At 38.3% G+C, this 21667-nt stretch overlaps 2 protein-coding genes across 3 annotated transcripts in view; one reads left to right on the top strand and one right to left on the bottom strand.

The window, feature by feature from the left end:
- LOC139746055 (small G protein signaling modulator 2-like) overlaps positions 1-2192 on the bottom strand; it is a 285630-nt gene extending 283438 nt beyond the window's left edge. Inside the window, exons 1-2 of the mRNA XM_071656887.1 lie at positions 2047-2192; positions 1878-1921 (exon numbers count right to left, since the gene is read on the bottom strand). Of these exons, the coding sequence (XP_071512988.1) occupies positions 1878-1921; positions 2047-2065 (63 nt within the window). The 5' untranslated portion in view covers positions 2066-2192. The remainder of the gene's footprint in view (positions 1-1877; positions 1922-2046) is intronic.
- Positions 2193-2421: 229 nt separating this feature from the next.
- car (vacuolar protein sorting-associated protein 33A) lies at positions 2422-20368 on the top strand. 2 transcript variants are annotated; one of them, XM_071656884.1, is made up of 11 exons: positions 2422-2580; positions 4264-4457; positions 5512-5701; positions 7478-7651; positions 9117-9234; positions 10926-11216; positions 12371-12525; positions 13263-13516; positions 16875-17011; positions 18320-18442; positions 19911-20368. In XM_071656884.1, exons 1-11 carry the CDS (start codon positions 2491-2493, stop codon positions 19991-19993), a joined length of 1809 nt encoding a protein of 602 aa, XP_071512985.1. In that variant the 5' UTR covers positions 2422-2490; the 3' UTR covers positions 19994-20368. The 2 variants fall into 2 exon arrangements, with proteins under 2 accessions (XP_071512985.1, XP_071512987.1); XM_071656886.1 differs by lacking the exon at positions 10926-11216.
- The last annotated feature ends 1299 nt before the right edge of the window (positions 20369-21667 follow it).

Below are 21667 nucleotides of genomic sequence, written 5' to 3'. Positions count from 1 at the left end.
TATAAAAGGGTCCGAAGCTGTATTACTGGGAGTATAGTCTCATCAAAGAACTCCTCATTCTAAAGGAGTCTACATTTACGTCGATAGCGACCGGTGGCTACGTTTTTTTTTTTTTTTTTTCTTTTTTTTTGGCCTCCGTGTGGCTGAGTTGGCCAGCAAACGCCGCCCTACCTAACCAGGGTTCCTTCGAATCCGACCCGTGGTGAAGATAGTCAAAGTTACCCTGCAACTGGAAGTAGCGCTGCCTTGAGCTACAGGAGGCTTTAGAAAGGTCCTGGGTAACACCAAGACTCTTTCGTAAAAAAAAAAAAAGATGTTTTTGTATAAGTATGAATAAAATAAATGCATAGCGTTTCATTCTTGTTCGCCGATTCCCACGTTAACGAGGGATCGCCAAGAAAATTGCTGAGAAAGGGGCCAGCCTGAGCCTTCTAGGAGGATGACGACTCCTCACTTGCCTCCTTCTTCTGTTCCAACTTTTGGATATTGAAATACAAATAGGGGAGGATTTACAGCTCCCCTGTCCCGCCCCTAATGTGATTTTCTTACCTCTGTCATTTCTCGACGGATTTCCCCTGCAGCCCATCTATAAGACTTCATATCTCAAAACGCATCTACTGTTCTTTTCGCATGAGCAACCTCGTTGTGTCACCTCACCAACGACCCACCCCTCGCATACAACGCCATTTTCAACAATCTTGAAAAACTCGTAAGTGTAGTGTCTTGAAATTCTCAAATCTTAAGCACTCTCCAGTACCTGCTTAAAACAAACACACACACACACACACACACACACACACACACACATATATATATATATATATATATATATATATATATATATATATATATATATATATATATATATATATATATATATATATATATAAAAGGAAGCGGGGGCTGGGAATCCTTCCCTCTTTTTTTTTCCATGGAAAAAAAGAAGGAACAGGAAAGTGGGCCAAGTGAGGACTTTCCCTCTAAGGTTCAGTACTCTCTCAGTACTCTATCTTAACGCTACCTCTCTAACGCGGGTAATGGCGCATATGTATGAAAAACTATAATAATAATGATAATAATAAAAATAATAATAATAATAATAAAGATAAATGCACAAATATATACGTGTAGACAATCATACCCTTCTGTCTCGAACCTATTAACTGTAAACGACAGAAAAATAAAGTTGACCCTTACGAGAGATTATTCCCACACAATCGAGGGTAGAGTCTTGCTGCCCATCATCATCACCCATAACAAAATTTCATGCCTGATCAGCAAACTCTTCTTGACAACTTAATTCTGAAGGTCACTCCAGATGATTTCCTCTCCATATCAAACCGTGCGAGACAGTTTAGTGCCCCTAAGATAATCGCCAATCCCACCACAATTTCAACTCAAGACTTCCACTGGACTGATTATTCAATCACAGTTCCATCCCTATACAGACAAACCGTGCCCTTTTTCCCCTCCCTTATCACCTTTTTTCCTCCCCTATCACCTCGTCTCTATGTGCAGCTTCTCCCTACAGAACTAAACTTCAAATTCATATCCTACACCACGCAAAGGCAACCTCATGATACGTCCAGCTTCAACTAGGTCACTTTAACCTAAGTCAGTTATCTGTACAACTTTGTAATAATGACAACCCATGAGAAAGACATGCTTCCCCTTTCTCATCATATTTTTTGGGTGGGTGGGTGGGTAGGCTCCACGGTTCACAGACCCCGCGGTACATGAGAGATCAGTTGTGTATTCCAACAGGTAGAGTCAAATTGAAAAGAAATCCAAAAAAGGGGTCTTTAAAATTCGTCCCCCATATGCCTGAGGTTGGAAGGGTCAAACCCAAACATGACGAAGCTGTATGTAGCACTTACCTCCTTCTTCATGTTCCGGATTAGTTTCTCTTTAAACTCCTCTTCTGAAACAATAAATGGTCACGTAAGTATAGTGTAAAGCTATCAAGAGGAGATATTCATTGCATCTAATTGGGGTTATAGATTCTTACAAAATAATAACATCCTTAAAATATGGTTAGGTACTTACCATCTATGATGATAGACATCTTGGTGAATTTTATGGATCGCCCACTAACTCTAAAAGATCGTGTATTATTTCAGGCAAAAAATATAACTACAGACTGTGTTAACAGTGGTCAAATGCACTGGCACAGCACAGCTGTCTCTGTCCTAGGGAACTCTCATCACAACTGGTGCGCTTATTGCCGTATTTCACGACTTCTCCAGCGGGCGGAGGCTCGCGAACTAGCCCATCCCGCAGCTGATCACAAAACGAGTTTACGTGGGGAGGGAAGTACGCTGCTATCGATTGTATAGACACCATAACCGGGACGCTCTAAGGGATTGGATCGTGTCTAATCCAGCCTTGCGTGAACGTAAAAAAGAATCGGAACACTTTTACAGCGTGGGATGCCATAGTCCTATGAAGAATCTCTGTTACATATTGTTGTAAACAAACTAAACCATTAGAATGACAGGGGGTAAGGTTGATTTCGCTCTTATTAAAGAGACTACACGAATAGAACTCGTGAAATTACTGGAGAGCCTTCCTGGCAAAAAGGTACGATGGAAAACAATGTGTCTCAGGTACTTCTTCATATGTAAAGTATCCTAATTTCTAATATATGTTCCTGGTTGGGTGTTCATACCTGGGAAGTTTTGATGCGTGTCTCTATAAAGATATAGCCTTTCCTTAAATCATCAGAATAGGCCATGGACTTAATACTTAGATATTTGATTGGGTTAGCGTGAAAAAAGGTAAAAATTTATCCTGTGACTTATTTCGTGCATACTGCTGATACCATTATTGCACTTGTAAACTTCCAATTTCGTGGCACAGCATAAAACTTTTTGGATTTGAGAGAAAAGGCATTTCAGTGGGCTTTATACCTGACAGAGTTAATTTAGCCTGGAGGAGGGGGATTTGGAGTGTGACATATCTTTGTAATCATAAATATACAAGGGGAAACGGCTCTGATGATCAAGATAAAGTTGAGGCAAGAGAACCGATGAAAACCAACTAGCTACACCATACTTTTCAGGATTGTGGTCGAAATGAACCAATAATATTGCTATCACGTTCTTTCTACCACATTGGTTACATGTGAAGGAAACAATTGTAAACACTCAATAACCAAACGTCTAGGAAACGAAGGCACATGGCACCAAAATGAGCTCTTTCCGAATGACTTTGAAAATAGGGGATATGTAGGTTGTTTGGAGGAATGAGGTTTTCATAGCTTCTGTTGATTTCAAAAAAGTTTTTATCAACTTACTTTTATCTTACATTTCCCCAAGGGTAGCTTCTGTTGATTTCAAAAAAGTTTTTATCAACTACTTTTATCTTACATTTCCCCAAATTATAACCCTACCTGCTATCAGGTTTACTATCCTAGCTCAAAAGATAAATCTCAAAATTATGCTTCCCAACTTTAAACCACTTCTGCTAAGTATAGAAATTCACTTGAAGTTTTGAAGATGTAATTGATTATAACATCACTTACTGTGTAGAGGTATCAACGCTTGATTTTCTGTATGTATGGATTCTACACAGATGGATTCGTTTTTTTATGAATCACTGCTTATTGATAGAAAACTCAGTTGACAAGGAGGCATTTAACATATTATCCTGTATTGTTTAATAGTAATCATATATATTAGTGTGTGAAGAGTAAGCATATATTGCCAGGGAAAATTTGTCTCTTTTTTTTGTGTGACCATCAAGTGATTGCTCAATTAACAGCATCAAGCAGAAGTGGTCTTAGATTATGATAATTTGCAGTTTAGAGCTAATAAGAAAGAAGCAAGGCCATAGGGCTTAGCTTCACTCACCATAATAAGGTAGGACTCCTCATCTTTTAATTGATATGCTATGATAACATAGCTTATTGCTCTTACAGAGTTTATGTCCTACGATAAGTTAGGTATAGGGTTTATAATTTTTTTTTACTTATTTTATGCAAAATGTTCCCTTCTGCTTCATTTTCCTGCTCACTTTGTGGGAGTATCACTTTCATGTTCAATGAATGACGTTATACATCATCTCATTAGTTCTGCTTTAGTAACAGTCACATTCTTGTACATGTGATTTTTATCCTCTTTCAGCACATAATAATGTGGCAGGACATAAGTAAAATATTACCACAAATAATACAGCACTTTGGATCTTTGTTTCATAGGATGTTTCAAATTTTTTTTGACTGCACCATGTGTTACCCTTTTCTAAGAATTTTTCTCTTAACAGGCTATTGTGTGGGATGAAAAGCTTGCAGGACCTTTCAGTAATGTTGCTGATTATGCTTTCCTGCGGACTCACGATGTATGCAAGATGTTCTATATAGCATCCGGTAAACTTCCACCAAACAGTGTTGCACATATTATCTTCCTTTCCCGACCACACACAAAAATGATGGACCAAATCAACCATCAATTAAGAATGTAAGCGGATAATCTTTTTGTACATAGTAATGTGATTTCGCTTTCATGTGAATATAAAAAAATCTGCATGATAGTTTACGCTTTGCTTTATGCTTAACACTTCTCATTACATGTTGCAGTTATGCTACATCCTTTATCTGTCTCTTTATATCTGTTTCCTGTATGATATTATTATAATGAATATTGTGAGTTATGGAAAATTATAGGCCCAGTTATTGCCAAGCAAAATTACATTAGATAAAATAATTCTTGGCTGGAATTTTTCAGTTTTATCCCATGGAATACAGACTGGAGATCTATGTATGTGTAATAGTAGCTGCCAGTAGTGCTTGTGTCTAGCTGACTAATCTCGTGTGCTTGCATCCTTTAAACATTTCACTGTGACAATCCTAATTCGCACTATACACCACATGTGCAGGAACTTCTCATATGTTATTACAGCTAACTAGAACATAACTTTTTATATGAAATGATACACAGATCCACTGCATGAAACATTGTTTCCTTGTGCAATGCACCCTATAATCTATTCTCTGTTGTCAGGCTTGTGAGGTATTCTATGAATATTATTAGGCAAGTGCAGTTAGATGTTTGGTGTTTTTGAAAGTATTTTTGTAGAAAATTACGATTACTTATGGTTATCATCATTAATGTCTGTTAGTTTGTAGGTTTCATATCACAAATTATAGGATAGTATTTCAAAATGAGAGGTTATAGATCTCATACAAGTTTCTCTGGCCTCACCATAGGCTAATCATTGTATGGAAAAAAACAATTATGCTGTAGCAGCTAGTAAGAGTGTGTGGGATACCACCAAAAGCATTAACTGCTGTACAAGTATTTTTCATCTTGATGTAGAGATTGACAGTTCCAATAGTGTATTCATATATGCCCAACCACAGAGACCAGAAAGTGAAATGTCATGAGGCATTTATAACAGCCACAGTAAGTGGGTAAAAAACAGTAAAAGGAGCTTTGTACCTTTTTACTGTTTTCTATTTAAAAATGTTAGGTCATTGAAGACTTCTAATAAAAGAGTGTTCTCTCACTTCAGGGAAGATATTCAAGGAAGCCCAAAGAAGGATTATCACTTATGGCTAGTTCCCAGGATGTCTCTGCTTTGTGAACGACGACTGCAAGAACATGGAGTGCATGGAACATTTACATCTATTAAGGAGTTGCCACTGCTTCTGTTTCGATTAGAGTGTGACCTAGCATCCATGGAACTGCCACTCTGCTATCGGGTTAGTTGTTTTTACTTTGGAAAGATATGTCTTTGCATTGCTGTCACTCTTTTTAAGTCTGTTTGCCCGTCTCCCCATAGTAAGGTAGTATCAGGAACACATGAACAATGGCCTTATTAGCATGCATCTGATCTTAAGCTGTGATGTATAATGTACTGAAACCAGCACCTACCACTTTCAACCAAGCCCCTCATAGTGCTTCCTGATTTCCCTTGGCCACTTCATGTACCCTGGTCCCAGCTCATTGATAGTATGTTGCCCCAGTTTACCACATTGATCAAATCATTCTATTCCAAGCATGCCTCTCATTCAACTGAATGTTGAGTTCCTAATATCTCAGAGCCTTCTACACTCCATCTTTCCATATCCTTCTCTGTCTTATCCTCCTTCATGCACCCTCCACTTCTGATGTGGATCCTCTTAGTCAGTCTTTCTTTGCTTATCCTCTTCATGTAACTGAAAAATTTGAGCACACTCTAGTTAGCTCTTTCATTCAGACCCTGCTCACTACCACACATCTCTTCCAGAGTCATTCCTCACACAAACAACCTGCCACTCACCACATACCATCTTGAGGCATTTCATTTCCAACATAGGTGCTTCCTTCATTTCCTTTGCATTTATGGCCTGAGATTTGCACCCATACAGCATTGTGGGATTACTATATCTTCAAACATGCCTATTTTTTTCATAAGAGACACCAACCTTTCCTTCCACGTTGTCCTTAATTCACCCAAGATGATACCCCCCTCATCCACCATGACTCACTTCAGCTGCAGGCACCTAAAAGCACTCCAAGTTTTTCCATTTCAAACTTACACTCAAGCCATGCAGTTTCATGGTTCTACTGCACCTCATTATCTTACTTCTGTTCATATTTATTCTTAACTTTCACATTTCAGACATTCTTCTAAACTGTCGCCAGCTTCTGGAGTTTCTTTCTGGAGTCTGCCACGAGAGCCTTATCATCTGCAAACATCAACTGATTCATACCTCATGCCCTCAGTATACTGAAGACCAATCTCACTCAAAGACCCTTGCATGTAACCCCCCTCACCACCCCATCCATAAACAGATTAAACAACCAAGATGATATCACATATCCTTGTCATAGAATGATCTTCACTGGGAACTATTCTTCTCCCTCACTTCATACTTGCATATGCCTACTCTCTGGGTAAAATTCATCACTGCATTTAGTAACTTTACATTTACTCTATATATTTGTAACACCATCCACAATGCCTCTCTGTCATATGCTTTCTCCAGATCCATAAATGCCTAACACATTGCACTTGCTTTCTCCAAATATCTAATACACAAATAGCAGATATCAGATCCACACATCCTCTTCCTTTCCTAGAGCTATAGTGCTCCTCCCAGTCAGATACTTTTAGCATGCCCCCACCCTCTTAATCACCACTCTCTCATATTCCTTACCAGATGTACTCCTCTGATGTATACCCCTCTAATTCCAGCATTCGTTTTTACCCCATGGCTTTGTGTAGGAGCAGTCTACAGATATTCTGCCCATTGCAGAGTTTTTTAATTTCGATATGAAAAACATGGTGTGTCATTGAAAACTTTTCTTTTTGGTCGTGTCACTTATTTTTCAAACCAACTTGGATAGTGGGCCACAGAGTACCTCTGTCTTCCACTTGCTATCGATGGATTCCATTACATGAGGACAGTCCCCTTCAAAAAGCTTATAAATTATTTTTTTATTCTATCATTTACATAGCTCTATACAAGTCATTATGAGTTCATCATTTTCAGGACTTGCAGCTTGATAGTGATCCAACATGTCTCTTCCTGGTGGCTCAAGCTCTGATGATAATTCAGGGTATCTTTGGCCTTATTCCAAACATACATGGTAAAGGTCCAGCAGCCAAGCAAGTGTATGAACTGATGGTGCGAATGAGACGAGAAATGGGTGGAAATGAACCGCAGGTAAGTTCAAAACAAATTGTTGGATAGATAAGGTATTACTCTATGAATTATCTCATTAATCAGCTTCTTTTCTCTCTTAGTTATTTATGAAGTACAGCATTTACAAAGCCCCAAAAATGACATGACATCTTTATATGTGTACAATAATCACAGGGGATGGGGAGAAAGAATACTACCCCTGCATCTTCTGGATGTTGCAGGTGATGAAGTGGTACTGGAACATGGGAGATGGAAATCCTATCTGTTCATTTACATCTGATGCTCATTCCTTCCAGGAACTCTCATCAAGTCGATGGCCGGGGCAAAGGAGTCTCCACTTATTCCTGTCCTTACATGCTTCCCTCACATACACCATTCCACACATTCTTCCAGTATTTCTTTCCCTCCAGTACTTTTCCGCTCTGTTTCCCCCATGTTACAGGTGTTGTTCCTCTTCCATCCACCCCTTTAATTGTACTTGTATACACACTTTATGTAAACTCCCCATCTTGCATCCTTTTCATTCATACCAGCACAACTATATCCATCTCCAAATCTTGAATGCCATTATAAGGGCATTATTGACAGAAATAGTGATTGCCGTGGATATTACCACTACATACTCAAAAAAGCAGGAAGTGGCTGCTGATGTACAGATGTTTGGCAGCACCCATACAACAGAGCAGCATATCCCTTAAACACATTTCACTTAGCATAACGAGGACTTGATAGCAGATGGAATGAATTATGGATTAACTAGTGAAGTTAAAATTTCCCAGTATTTTGTATTGTACATCACAAAGACCTTTTTTGTTTTTGTTTCCAAAGTGTTCAGTGGAGATAGTTGACAGTTTATAGTGATAGTGATATCTAATAGGCTGAAGTGTTAGGATGGCATTAGGCCTGGTTAAAGTTGAAGGTAAGTTAACAGTAGTGTCATCTAGTTGACATGAGGCTGATGCCTATGGAGAGGCAGGAGGCAGGTCTTTCATTTCATCCATTATAAGAGCTGGTAAGGATATGCTTGGAGGATCTAAACTTCCCTTGCACTTTGGAACATCAAGCAAGGGGCTTGGTGAGGGGCATATACAATACACTGATGGTTTCTGAAAGTTCAGGCAGGATCACCTACTCAGCATAATAAGCTGCACTTAGCAATTCAAACAAGGGCAAATAATAGACTGTGATAATAGGTGGATGCCTGGATAGCACTAAGATGCGTAAGCACCTTTTTACCAAATACCAGTACCCTTGCAAGTGCTGGATGATGGAAGCTGTCAAAGTTTGGTTTGTTGGCCTAGTGATTTCAAAGCTATATATATATATATATCTGTACAAACTGACATTGTGCATGTTTTTTTTAAAGTCAGAGGGTTTATTAACAATTGGTCAATTCCTTTAGTTATCTAGATTTGAATATGAATACAGTGGAGTATCAAACTCTGTTTTTGTTGAAAGGAATCTCACATTGATTCTTGTCTCACAGGTAATTCCTCAGATTGATCAGCTGATTCTCATTGATCGCTCTGTGGACCTGATTACACCTCTAGCAACACAGCTGACATATGATGGCCTAATAGATCAATTCTTTGGCATTGTTAATTGTAGGTATCATAAAATTTACTGAAGGGCTCTAAATGTCTTGCGTAAAGAGCAAAAAATTTCCAATGTGATTTTATGAAGAAAATTAGATTCCTTCTGAGTTATGCAACTTATTTTCTCCTTTGATTCTTTATTTCTTATACTTACCTAAGGATGTCTAGTATGTGTTGGTATGCAGAATGAAAGAGCCATGATGAACAGTATGGTGAAAAGAGAGGGATTGTTGTAGTGTTGAATAAGACTGACATAGCAGACGAAAAGGATCAAATTGCAGTTGAGGTTCTTAAGAAAGGGGATAACAATGATGCTGATTGGTTAATCAGCATTTTCAAAGTATGTATGGCCCAACTTGAGTTGCTTCAGGACTGGTATATATAACCAAGACGGAGAAAATTGAATACTTGAATTACTATGTTAAAAGTATGTAGTAAGAAGTATGGTGATTGAAGGGGTGATGGTACACACAGAGTATGAGACTGGAGAATAGTCACTTGGTTGTTGAAATGGGAAGGGATATGTGGAACAGGTGTTTCCTTTGAAAATTATAAAGAAATATGTGGAAAAAGAGGACATTTGTGGTATTCATGGACCTGAAGAAAGCATACGATACGGTTGACAGAGATGCTTTGTGGAAAGTGCTGGAAGCCTATTGCATGAAAAGAAGGCTACATGATATTGTGAAGTTTTTATGAAGATAGTAAGATATGTGTGCAAGTGGGAAGGGAGGAAGGTGACTGGACTGAACTGAAGGTGATGTCATGAACTTTATAATGCTCTATCTGGTTTTTCTGTATATACACAACTGCTCCAACCCCCTTAGTGAGATAGCATCAGAAACAGATTAACTACGGTTTCATTTTCACTCATCCACTCTAGCTAGGCTAGGGAGATGTGGTACTTCATTGTCATTCCCAGATTCATTGCCTAGACACAAGCACATTTCTTATATTTCATCTTTTCTTACCTGATTCTCAATGCCAACCATGCTTTATTATTTGGTTGATGTTAGTAATTTGATGAGCTTTAAATGTTTTATGTCACTTTCTCTTTGGCATGAAATATTTATCTGTTTGTTTGAAATGTATCTTAGTTATGCCCAATCCTAACACTGAAAAAAATTTTAGGTTGCAAAAGGCAAATCTTTTTTGTCTGAATGTGACACTTGTAAGTTCAGTATAAGCAAGAGACTTCTGCAGTGATGATATTTGGTAATGATAATGATAGTAATGATAATAATAATTATAATAATGATAATTATAATTAAATTGATAATAATAATAATGATGATGATGATGAGTACCCCTGGGGATAGGGGAGAAAGAATATTACCCACGTATCTCCTATGTCATAATTATGTTAATAATAAAGACAATGATAATTATGGTAACAGTAATGATAATTACTGATAAAGATGAGTATCCATACCATAGCAGGCTAATGAGACAAGTGAAAGTGTGGGGCTGGAAATCCTTTTCCCCTGCATTATGCCTTTCTAAAAAGTAGGGACAGAGGAGTGGACAAAGCAAGGATTTTTCCTTGAAGGCTCAGTTTCTGATGCTAGTTCATAGAGGCAGGAAAGGGAAGCATGTGTGAAAAGAGTATGCATGTGTGTGTGTATCTGAAGGGCATGCAAGGTAGAATCTAAAAACCTCAATCAATAATTGTAACCTGATTGATTTCCCTCTCAACCTAGGTGCAGTAAAATTACCTGGTGAGAAGTTTGCACAGACTAGCACTGATTCTAATTCATCTGATGGCTCACCATTCGTGGAAACGAAAACTGTGCAGCTCTCCTCTTCAGAAGTCCTTTATGCAGAGATCAGGGATTGCAATTTCTCAGCTGTAGGGCCACGACTTTCACGACATGCTAAATCTGTGGTAGCACAATATGAAGAGCGCCATGCTGCTAAAACTGTTGGAGAATTAAAGCAGTTTGTCCAAAAGATACCACAGATGGAGGTGTACAAACAGTCTGTAGCTACACGTAAGTTTCATTCTTATGAGATGATTGTGGTTGAAAAAAGTTTTCAAAGCCAACTTTTTTTGCCATCTTTAACATTTGGAGTGTGAAAGCAAAGAATGGAAGGATTTTTGTAGTTCATGTTCTTATGATAAGAGAAACCATCTACATATATAATTCAGTGTATAATACCAAGCCAACTCTACCATAAACTTTGATCCCATATTTGAAGTATTTGAAGGTAGTATCTATGCTGATATAAAAATCTTTGCTCTTTTTTGGAGAAAATATTGAATTAGTTTTTCTTTGTTCTCCTTTTTTTAAGGTTACATTAGGAACAGATGACTGAGCCCTTGAGGAAAATCCTAATCAGCTTTTTCTTCTGTACCTATCTGAAGAAAATTAATATGAGAGGGGAGGATTTACACCCCTCCATTACTGCCCTTTAAACCCATAGCTGCTTCAGATGGATATTTATGTGATGTAATCGACTCCTTTACATGCAGATTTATGCATCAAGTTTTATGCCTCTATTTCAAGGCTGCCCTTTGGGCCTAGGTAGTTGCCAAGTTGGCAGTACACAATAATTTCTCTCTACAGTCAGACACCCTCCAGCCATACCAGTGACGGCATATTCTTTTAAATTTTTTATGATTTTGTTGTTTTAAAAATATAATCACTGAGTCACACTGATTGTAGCAAGAGAAGATTTATTTGATGATAATAATAATAATCATTAATCAGTTTTGTGGTGTAAGTAGAATATGTAATGAAACATACTGTGGCAACTCACATGACATTCAGCTCTATTTGTGTACTTTATGGTACATTGTATTGACACAGCTACAAAATTTCTTTTACAATTATCAGAGTGATGGAAGTGGGTGATGTATAATTCTGCATAATATTTTTCATTGTTTAAAGCATGTCTTTTAGCTTGTAAGGTTAAACACTTCTTTATGTACAGCTTGAAAAATCAGAAATTCAAGTTACCTTCCACGACATGTAGGAGATAAATAGGTAGTATCCTTTCTCTGCAATCCATGGGGATAAGTCTGTACATTTAATGAGTATTTGACAATGCAAAGATTTACTGCAGTGGAAAAATTCTATGAAAAGACATCTGATGGTATGGAAATGTTTTGAAGGTGATAAGAAGACAATTATTTTTCCCTCAGACACAACAATAGCTGAGCTAATACAGGAGCAAATAGCATCAGGCATTTTTCGTCCTGCACTACAAATGGAACAAGAATTTTTGAAAGGGCTTGATACTGATAAGATTAATCCTTTCATAGAAGACTGCATAGCTCAGAAGGGTCCTTTGAAGACAGTAAGTTATGTTGTAATCATGATTTGGCCAAAAGGTAGGAAGTTGTGAAAATCTTGCATTAAATGAAGTGTGGTAAATAGTAGGAGTGGATGGGATTGTAGTTGAGTTTCTTAAGATAGGGGATGGTAGTGTTACTGAGTGGTTATTTGCCCTTTTTTTCATTTGTATAGTCTAAGATGAGGTCCTTGAGGACTAGAAGAATGCATGGATAATGTTATATAAAAGCATATGGTAGAAAAGTGAATGCTTGAATTACAGAGGATGGGTAGTAGTTTGTTGAATATACATGGGAATATGTATGGGAGAATGGTGGTTGAGATCAGGATTGGTGGCATACACAGAAGAACAATGAATTTTCAGATGAGGTAGAGAGCATGTGGACTAGGTGTGTTCTTTAAAGAAGTTAAATGGGAATTATTTTGAGAAGGAGAGAATTTAATGTGGCATTCATGAATCTAGAGAAAGCACCATATTTTTCTTTCATTCTTAAATAATTTTCCACATCTCTTCTGTCTACATGTCCATACCATAGTTGTGTCACATTAACATAGCAAAAAGGGAATTATTGCTGTCATCCTTCATCAACAAAAGTATTCATTAAAAAAGGATTATTATCATTCAATAGTATATGCACTCAGTAAAATAAATTATCATCACTGTTGTTGTCATCCATCATATTTCATATTCAGCAATGGTTGTTAGTCAGCATACATTCATATTTTTCTTATTTTGTTCAGGTGCTAAGGTTGATTTGTCTCCAGTGTATAGTGAACAGCGGCTTCAAGCCTAAAGTTTTAGAACACTACAAGAGAGATATAATCCATACCTATGGATTTGAGCACTTCATCACCCTGGAGAACTTAGAGAAATCTGGTTTGCTGTACATTCAGCAGGGACGCAGCACATATGCAGTAATCCGCAAGACCATGCAGCTCACAGTAGATGATGTTAGCGAACATGATCCCACGGATATATCCTACGTCCACTCTGGGTTGGTCATTTATGAAAATATGTATTGGTACCACAAGAAGTTCCATATAAGTAACTGTCAGTCTTAGGGTATTTCCAGTTATTTTAGTAGAATGAAATCTTTGTCAAGAATGTTACAAAACTATTTTGTGTGTAAATTGTTGATCATATAACAGTTTTAGCTATAGATAGGGTTGTACAGAGGAAGATGGCTGTGTTGGAAATGAAATGGTTGAGGACAGTGTGTGTGATGGTTTGATCAAGTAAGTAATGAAAGGGTGAGATGTATGGTAATAAAAAAAGTGAGGTTGAAAGAGCAGAAGGTGTGTTGAAATAGTTTTGACATATGGAGAGAATAACTAAAGAAAGGTAGACAGAGAGGATATATGTATCAGAGATGGAAGGAACAAGGAGAAGCAGACCAAATTGGAGGTGGAAGGATGGAGTGAAAAAGATTTTGAGCAATTGGGGCCTGAACATGCAGGAGGGTGAGAGGCCTGCAAGAAATAGAGTGAATCGGAACAAATTGGTATACTGGGGTCAACATGCTGTCGATGGATTGTACTAGGGCATGTGAAACGTTTGGGGTAAACCATGGAAAGATCTGTGGGGCCTGGATGAAGATAGGGAGCTGTGGTTTTGGTGCATTACACATGGCAGCTAGAGACTGAGTGTGAAAGAATGTGACCTTTGTTGTCTTTTCTTAGCAATACCTCATGCACATGTGGGGGGGAGGGGGTGAAAGAAGAAAGCTGAGAGTAAATGTGAATAAGAGCAAGATTAATAGGTACAGTAGGGTTGAGGGACAAGTCAATCGGGAGGTAAGTTTGAATGGAGAAAAACTGGAGGAAGTGAAGTGTTTTAGATATCTGGGAGTAGATTTGGCAGCGGATGGAACCATGGAAGGAGAAGTGAGTCACAGGGTGGGGGAGGGGGGCAAAAGTTCAGGGAGCGTTGAAAAATGTGTGGAAGGCGAGAACATTATCTCGGAAAGCAAAAATGGGTATGTTTGAAGGAATAGTGGTTCCAACAATGTTATATGGTTGCAAGGCATGGGCTATAGATGGAGTTGTGTGGAGGAGGGTTGATGTGTTGGAAATGAGATGTTTGAGGACAATATGTGGTGTGAGGTGGTTTGATTAAGTAATGAAAGGGTAAGAGAGACGTGTGGTGATAAAAAGAGTGTGGTTGAGAGAGCAGAAGAGGGTGTTTTGAAATGGTTTGGTCACATGGAGAGAATGAGTGAGGAAAGATTGACAAAGAGGATATATGTGTCAGAGGTGGCGGGAAAGAGGAGAAGTGGGAGACCAAATTGGAGGTGGAAACATGGAGTGAAAAAGATTTTGAGCGATCGGGGCCTGAACATGCAGGAGGGTGAAAGGCATGCAAAGAATAGAGTGAATTGAAACGATGTGGCATACCGGGGTCGACGTGCTGTCAATGGATTGAACCAGGGCATGTGAAGCATCTGGGGTAAACCATGGAAAGTTTTGTGGGGCCTGGATGTGGAAAGGGAGCTGTGGTTTTAGTGCAGTATACATAACAGCTAGAGACTGAGTGTGAATGAATGTGGCCTTTGTTGTCTTTCCTAGTGCTACCTTGCACGCATGCGGGTGTGTGTGTGTGTGTGTGTGTGTGTGTTTGTGTGTCATTTCATGTGTGGCAGGGTGGTGAGGAGAATGAATAAAGGCAGCAAGTATGAATTATGTACATGCTTATATATGTATACGTTGAAATGTATAGGTATATATATGTGCATGTGTGGACATGTATGTATATACATGTGTGTGAGGGGGGTTGGGTCATTCTTTTGTCTGTTTCCTTGCGCTACCTCACTGACGCGGGAGACAGCGACAGAGTATGAAAAAATAATAATAAAAATAATATATATGGGGAGGTAATAATGAGTAGTGGAAGTGAGAAGGAGATGGAGTGAGTATTTTGAAGGTTTGTAGAATTGTGATGATAGAGTGGCAGATATAGGGTGTTTTGGTCGAGGTGGTGTGTGAAGTGAGAGGGTCAGGGAGGATGATTTGGTAAACGGAGAAGAGGTAGTGAAAGCTTTACAGAAGATGAAAGCCAGCAGGGCTGTGAGTTTGGATGGTACTGCATTGGAATATATTAAAATGGGGGTAACTTTGTTGTTGACTGGTTGGTAAGGATATTCAATGTATGTATGGTTCATGTTGAAGTGCCTGAGGATTGGCGGAATGCATGCATAGCGCCACTGTATAAAGGCAAAGGGGGATAAAGGTGAGTGTTCAAATTACAGAGGTATAAGTTTGTTGAGTATTCCTGGGAAATTATATGGGAGGGCATTGATTGAGAGGGTAAAGGCATATATAGAGCATCAGATTGGGGAAGAGCAGTGTGGTTTCAGAAGTGGTCGAGGATGTGTGGATCAGGTGTTTGCTTTGAAGAATGTGAGAAATACTTAGAAAAACAGATGGATTTGTATGTAGCATTTATGGATCTGGAGAAGGCATATGATAGAGTTAATAGAGATGCTGTGTAGAAGGTATTAAGAGTATATGTTGTGGGAGATAAGTTGCTAGAAGCAGTGAAAAGTTTTTATTGAGGATGTAAGGCATGTGTACGAGTAGGAAGAGAGGAAAGTGACTGGTTCCCAGTGAATGTCGGTTTGCGACAAGGGTGCATGATATCTCCATGGTTGTTTAGTTTGTTTATGGATGGGGTTTGTTAGGCAGGTGAATGCAAGAGTTTTGGAAAGGGGGCAAGTATGCAATCCGTTGTGGATGAGAAGGCTTAGGAAGTGAGTCAGTTGTTCGCTGATGATACAGCGCTGGTGGCTGATTCGGATGAGAAACTGCAGAAGTTGGTGACTGAGTTTGGTAAAATGTGTGAAAGAAGAAGGCTGAGAGTAGATGTGAATAAGAGCAAGGATATTAGGTTCACTAGGGTAGAGGGACAAGTTAGTTGAGAGGTAAGTTTGAATGGAGAAAAACTGGAGGAAGTGAAGTGTTTCAGATATCTGAGAGTGGATTTGGCAGCAGATGGAACCATGGAAGTGGAGGTGAGTCACAGGATGGGGGAGGGGGGCGAAGGTTCTGGAAGCATTGAAGAATGTGTGGAAGGTGAGAAAGTTATTTTGGAGAGCAAAAATGGGTATGTTTGAAGGAATAGTGGTTCCAACAATATTATACGGTTGCGAGGTATGGGCTATAGATAGCTTTAAGACCAAAGGACTGAGCCTTAGAGGGAATATCCTCACTTACCCCCTTTTCTGTTCCTTTTTTTTGGGGAAAGTAAAAAAATGGGAGGGGAGGATTTCCAGAGTCCCACTCCCTTCCCTTTTAGTTTCCTTCTACAACAAGCAGGGAATACGTTGGAAGTATATCTAATTTTCTTTAATGTTTTAGATATGCGCCACTGAGTGCACGTCTGGTGGAGTTCCTGCAGGGGCCAGGGTGGAGGGCAATCACCGGTGTGCTTCAGCTTCTCCCTGGGCCAACACTAACAGAGACTCAGCAACTTCCAAGTGCCCTTAGGCAGAGAAGTATTTATATATTCATGTATTTTTAATTGGTTGATATCCTCTATTAAGAATTTATACCCCACTAGAAAGGGCAGTATTATAATTTGTTATAAATGTTCAAGCAAATCAAATGAAAAGAAGATTTAACATACTATGTTTGCATTGTCAATTGTATATTGTTTAGTGACAGAATTTTCAGATAATATTATTAAAGCTTATACCCTACTTCAAAATTACTGTAAGTGCAAGACATCGTTATTCAAGCCATTGGAGTACAGGTCTTCCTGGTATTTAAAATATGGTTTGAAAATTTCCAGTAATGCACTAAAGACTGGTGATGGGCTGTTTGGACCATTTATCTCAGCATAGTCAAAGGAAAATTGTTGACATTACCTAGGAACACCAAAAAATTTGCATGTATACACTTCTTTTTTTAAAATCCGTGAGAACCAGCAGATGACTTAGTGATTTGTTATACCAGTTCTTAACAATAGTGTTACAGCTTTGCTGTTTCACTACATTCTTTCGTAGATATTTTTCAAGTGTTATGTTACTGCATCATGTGTTCTGTGCCAAAATGAATTATTCCTCTCTACTTATTGATAAATTGTACTCCCATTGCCTTTATACAGTGGACCAGTTATGACCATAAAGGTACACCATATTTCATTAGCTGGGATGGAAATGCTTATTTACCAGAAAATTCATTCTTTTCGTAAACATTTTTTAATTCCTTTTCTCACCTACATTTTCATGAATTATCTCTGCCATATTGCCAATGAATACAATAAACAGTCAAGTAACTGTTATATTCTTAATCTTGTTTGTATTTTGTCATTGCGTCTTCCTCTGTAGAAGGAAAATAATGTTTTTGCTCAGTTTCTTCTCTCTGTTTTTTTTTTTTTTTTGTTCATAGGCTGTTGGTTTTGATGGTGAATTGAACATGACAATGTAGTGAGGATGTAGTACCAGTTGCATCAAGAGTGTATTTGAAGATGCATTTGACCTGACCCATAAGGGTTAAGATAAAGGCTAGTGATCTCAAGGTTGTAGTGAAGGTTAGAATGCAGTAAACATGACTTTGTTTAGAGTGAAATGTTTGTTCAAAATTTAGAAACTGTATGTTTATCACATGGGTGAAGTGAAAATGCATCTGTTAAGACAAAAGATCTGTTTATTTAGGGTCAAGTGAATTGAGGTTCATTGAGTTTGTTGAAGATATATTTGTTCACATCTTCCTCAGCAGTGACAGTTTGGAGGGAGATATATTGCATTAGTTTGTAAAATTGTGGCATTTCTCAGTAAAATGTGGCTTTAATTCCCAACTAGGAGGTTCCGGAGGCTCTGTGCAAAGTGGAGTAGAAGGTGGGACAGCTTTAGTGTTTTTCATTGGGGGCTGTACATACTCAGAGATTGCTGCCCTGCGTTTCTTATCATCTCGAGTTGATCAAGGTAAAGTTTAATCAGCAGATGGACATTATTCCATTTCCATTGAATAGATAATAATTAAGTATTTTTCTTTCACAACTACATTTATATTTTTTGTGAAAATTATATTTTTGCATTTGCCTTGCTCATCATTTTATATGAATACCCTGATTAGTGCTCAGGATACATTTGAGGAAATTGGAGGGCTAAGCAAAACCTCTTTCTACCAGGTTATACCACTGCATATATGAAGATGCATTCCTGATGCCTTTTTTTTTTTTTTTTTTTTTTTTTTACCTATACATACAGTATTATCTCTGGGGATAGGAGGGAAAGAATACTTCCCACGTATTCCTTACGTGTCATAGAAGGCGACTAAAAGGGGAGGGAGCAGGGGGCTGGAAATACTCCCCTTTCATTTTGAATTTTCCAAAAGAAGGAACAGAGAAGGGGTCGAAGTGAGGATTTCCCTCAAAGGCTCAGTCCTCTGTTCTTAACGCTACCTCACTGACATGGGAAATGGCGAAAAGTATGAAAAAAAACATACGTTTATATCTTTGACACCAATTTCCTTCAGGAACTCCCTCATGGGGGTTGACATGGCAATAGAGTCTCCATAACTAGTGAACTCAGTGCCAGTTCGCTATCCTTTAGTGCCTCACCCTCAGCAGACCACTAGCAGAGGGCAACTCTTGTGCAGTGTTTGCATAAGCTCCTTCATAATGTACCTACAAACTACTACTTAATGCTCCTGCCCGATGTTTCTACCTACTACTTCTACTTAATGTTTCCTAGCTAAATATTCCTACCTATGATTTCTGTTTATTGCTCCTACCATTTTGCCAAAAGGCAGGCCTTATTTAAGATGTGAAAATCTTGCTGAATATTTCCTTAAATGCATTTCTAATATTTGCTAACAGACAGTTGGTTTCTCTAGCTATTCTAGTAAGGTGGGCCACAGGCAACAGTTTAGAGACAATGTCAACTCCCAAGTTGTATGTGAACTCATTCTTGTTAGCATGATAAGTCAAGAGCAGTACATGATAGAAGCTTCATTATTTCACCATAGGTATCCCTTGGGCAGATAAGAAATGGGTTAGATTTGGGGGCATTTGGTTGCATGGATTTCCATGAAATTAAGAATATGTAACTTTTTAGCAAGTGCTTTAACTCATGAATGCTTAATGATGGAATTTCCAATGTGTGATAAATATATGTATAAGGAAAATACAAATATCTACGCATATTATTTTTTTCAAATCGGTAGGCTTTATCAGTTCTAATGGTAGGATATTGGACAATGCAAGTGCTTTTTGTTTCAACATGTGACTGTCTTCAAACTTTCAGTTTTTGAACAAGTAGCAGCAAGAATTGAAACATATCATGGGTAATTCCGTTTTGGAGTGGTTGTCACTTTAAATGAAAACATTACCCTTTGCCTTCCTCTCATTCTTAATTACTAATGAAAGGCATTTTGATATCTTTTCAACAGGTGGACCAGACTATGTCATAGCTACCACGAAGATCATTAACGGGGATTCATTTCTCCAGTCTCTTTTTGATGAACTGATCTAGTTCATGTATGAATCTGAATTGGGTCGTTTCTTACATTGTCATAAGATTGATGCAGCTAGAATTAATGGGAAAGATATATTTTACATGAATTGTATTTCTTCATAAGTGACTCCTGTATAACCTCTTATAATTTGGCACCCTTGTAAGGATCAAAGATATGTTGGAAAATACCCAAGTTCATTTTATATTTACTAACATTTACTAGATGATAAGTTAAATGATGAAGCAATGATCCAAAGAAAATCATGAAGACTGTAATATAAATACTGTACGTTTATACCGTGGTGCTTTCAGTGTATGTCTGAAAAGTGACTTGAGATGTAAATATATATTTGTTATGTTATTAAAGGAATTTAATAAAGAGATATATAAATGTATCTTGTATATGTTAGAAATGATGGGCTCCTCTAGAGTAAGAAGGTCCTTATCAAGACTGTGCAAGGCAACTAAGAGAATGAATAGGGAAGGGGTTAGAAACTCTCCTTTCTTGTAGTATTACTTTCTATAATGTGAAACAGTGGAAGAAGCCAAGGATGGATTTTTCCTCAAAGGCTCAGTCATCTGTTTCTGATACTCCCCCAATAGGGTGGGAAATGGCAAAAACAAGCACGAAACTATGTATATTTATGTACTTTGTCTATCTATACCTTAACAATTGCTGACCTGTCCTTCCATTCAGTCCTTAAGGCATCAAGGATCCCATCCCTCTCTTTCACCTTATGACTCACTTGAGCCCTTAAGCTTCCTTCATCTGGCACTCCCAGTCTCAAGTACCTAAAGCAATCCACTATTATGTTATGAATAATGGCACTGCAGTTAAATTTCTCAACAAAAGAGGTGATAGTGTTGTTCTCTGGTTGGTTAAGATTTTTAACGTATGTATGGCTAAAGGAGAGGTGCCTGAAGATTGGTGGAATGCCACATATATATTGTCACTATATAAAGGGTAAGGGAACAATAGTGAATAGTTTGAACCACAGAAGTACAAGTTTGATGTATAAGTTGTATGGAGTGGTGACCCAGAGGGTGCTAGCATCTACAGAGCATCAGACTTGGGAAGAACAATGTGGCTTTGATACTGGATAAGGATGTGTGGGTAAGGTGTTGGCTTTTAAATATTTAGGATACAGATACCCAGAGTAGTAGCAGGATTTGTATGTGGCACTTGAGGGTCTAGAGAAAGAGATGCTTTGTGATGGTGTTACAAATATATGGAGTAGGGAAATAGCTGCCTGAAACAATGGGGAGTTTTTATCAAGAGTAAGGCATGTATGCAAGAAGGATAAGGGTGAATGGTTCCATGTGAAAATTGGTATGCAGCAGAAGTGTGATGTTACCATGGCTGTTTAATCTGTTTATGGATGGGATAGTCAGGGAGGTGAATTTGAGGGGTCTTGGAAAGAGGGGCAGGTCTGCAGTCTATACAGGATGGGGGTCTTGGGAAGTGAGTTAGTTGCTGTTTTTTGTATGCAAGGAAGGCATGTGAGGACAGGGATAAGCGAAGACTCTTTCCATGGCCTTCCCCTAGATGGGAATTTCTGAGGGGAACACATATCAGAGACACAGATAGTTTTCTAGCAACTGACCTTCCTCTTTCTTTAAAATGAAGGTAAACATGTTAAAGAGCTGTGATCAGAACGATCTTGGCTAGGATTTGCTCTATTTTTTTTTTAA

This window comes from Panulirus ornatus, chromosome 63, assembly GCF_036320965.1.
Source record: "Panulirus ornatus isolate Po-2019 chromosome 63, ASM3632096v1, whole genome shotgun sequence".
NCBI classification, from domain to species: Eukaryota; Metazoa; Arthropoda; class Malacostraca; order Decapoda; family Palinuridae; genus Panulirus; species Panulirus ornatus.
The sequence above is the reverse complement of the archived record's forward strand: the minus strand, read 5'-3'. Positions and strand labels throughout refer to the sequence as shown.

Coding starts and splice junctions, on each gene's coding strand:
- car (XM_071656884.1), top strand. CDS start 2,491: ATGACAGGGGGTAAGGTTGATTTCGCTCTTATTAAAGAGACTACACGA. Junction 4,458..5,511: donor ATCAACCATCAATTAAGAAT/GTAAGCGGATAA, acceptor CTCTCACTTCAG/GGAAGATATTCAAGGAAGCC. Junction 17,012..18,319: donor AAGTGCCCTTAGGCAGAGAA/GTATTTATATAT, acceptor ATTCCCAACTAG/GAGGTTCCGGAGGCTCTGTG.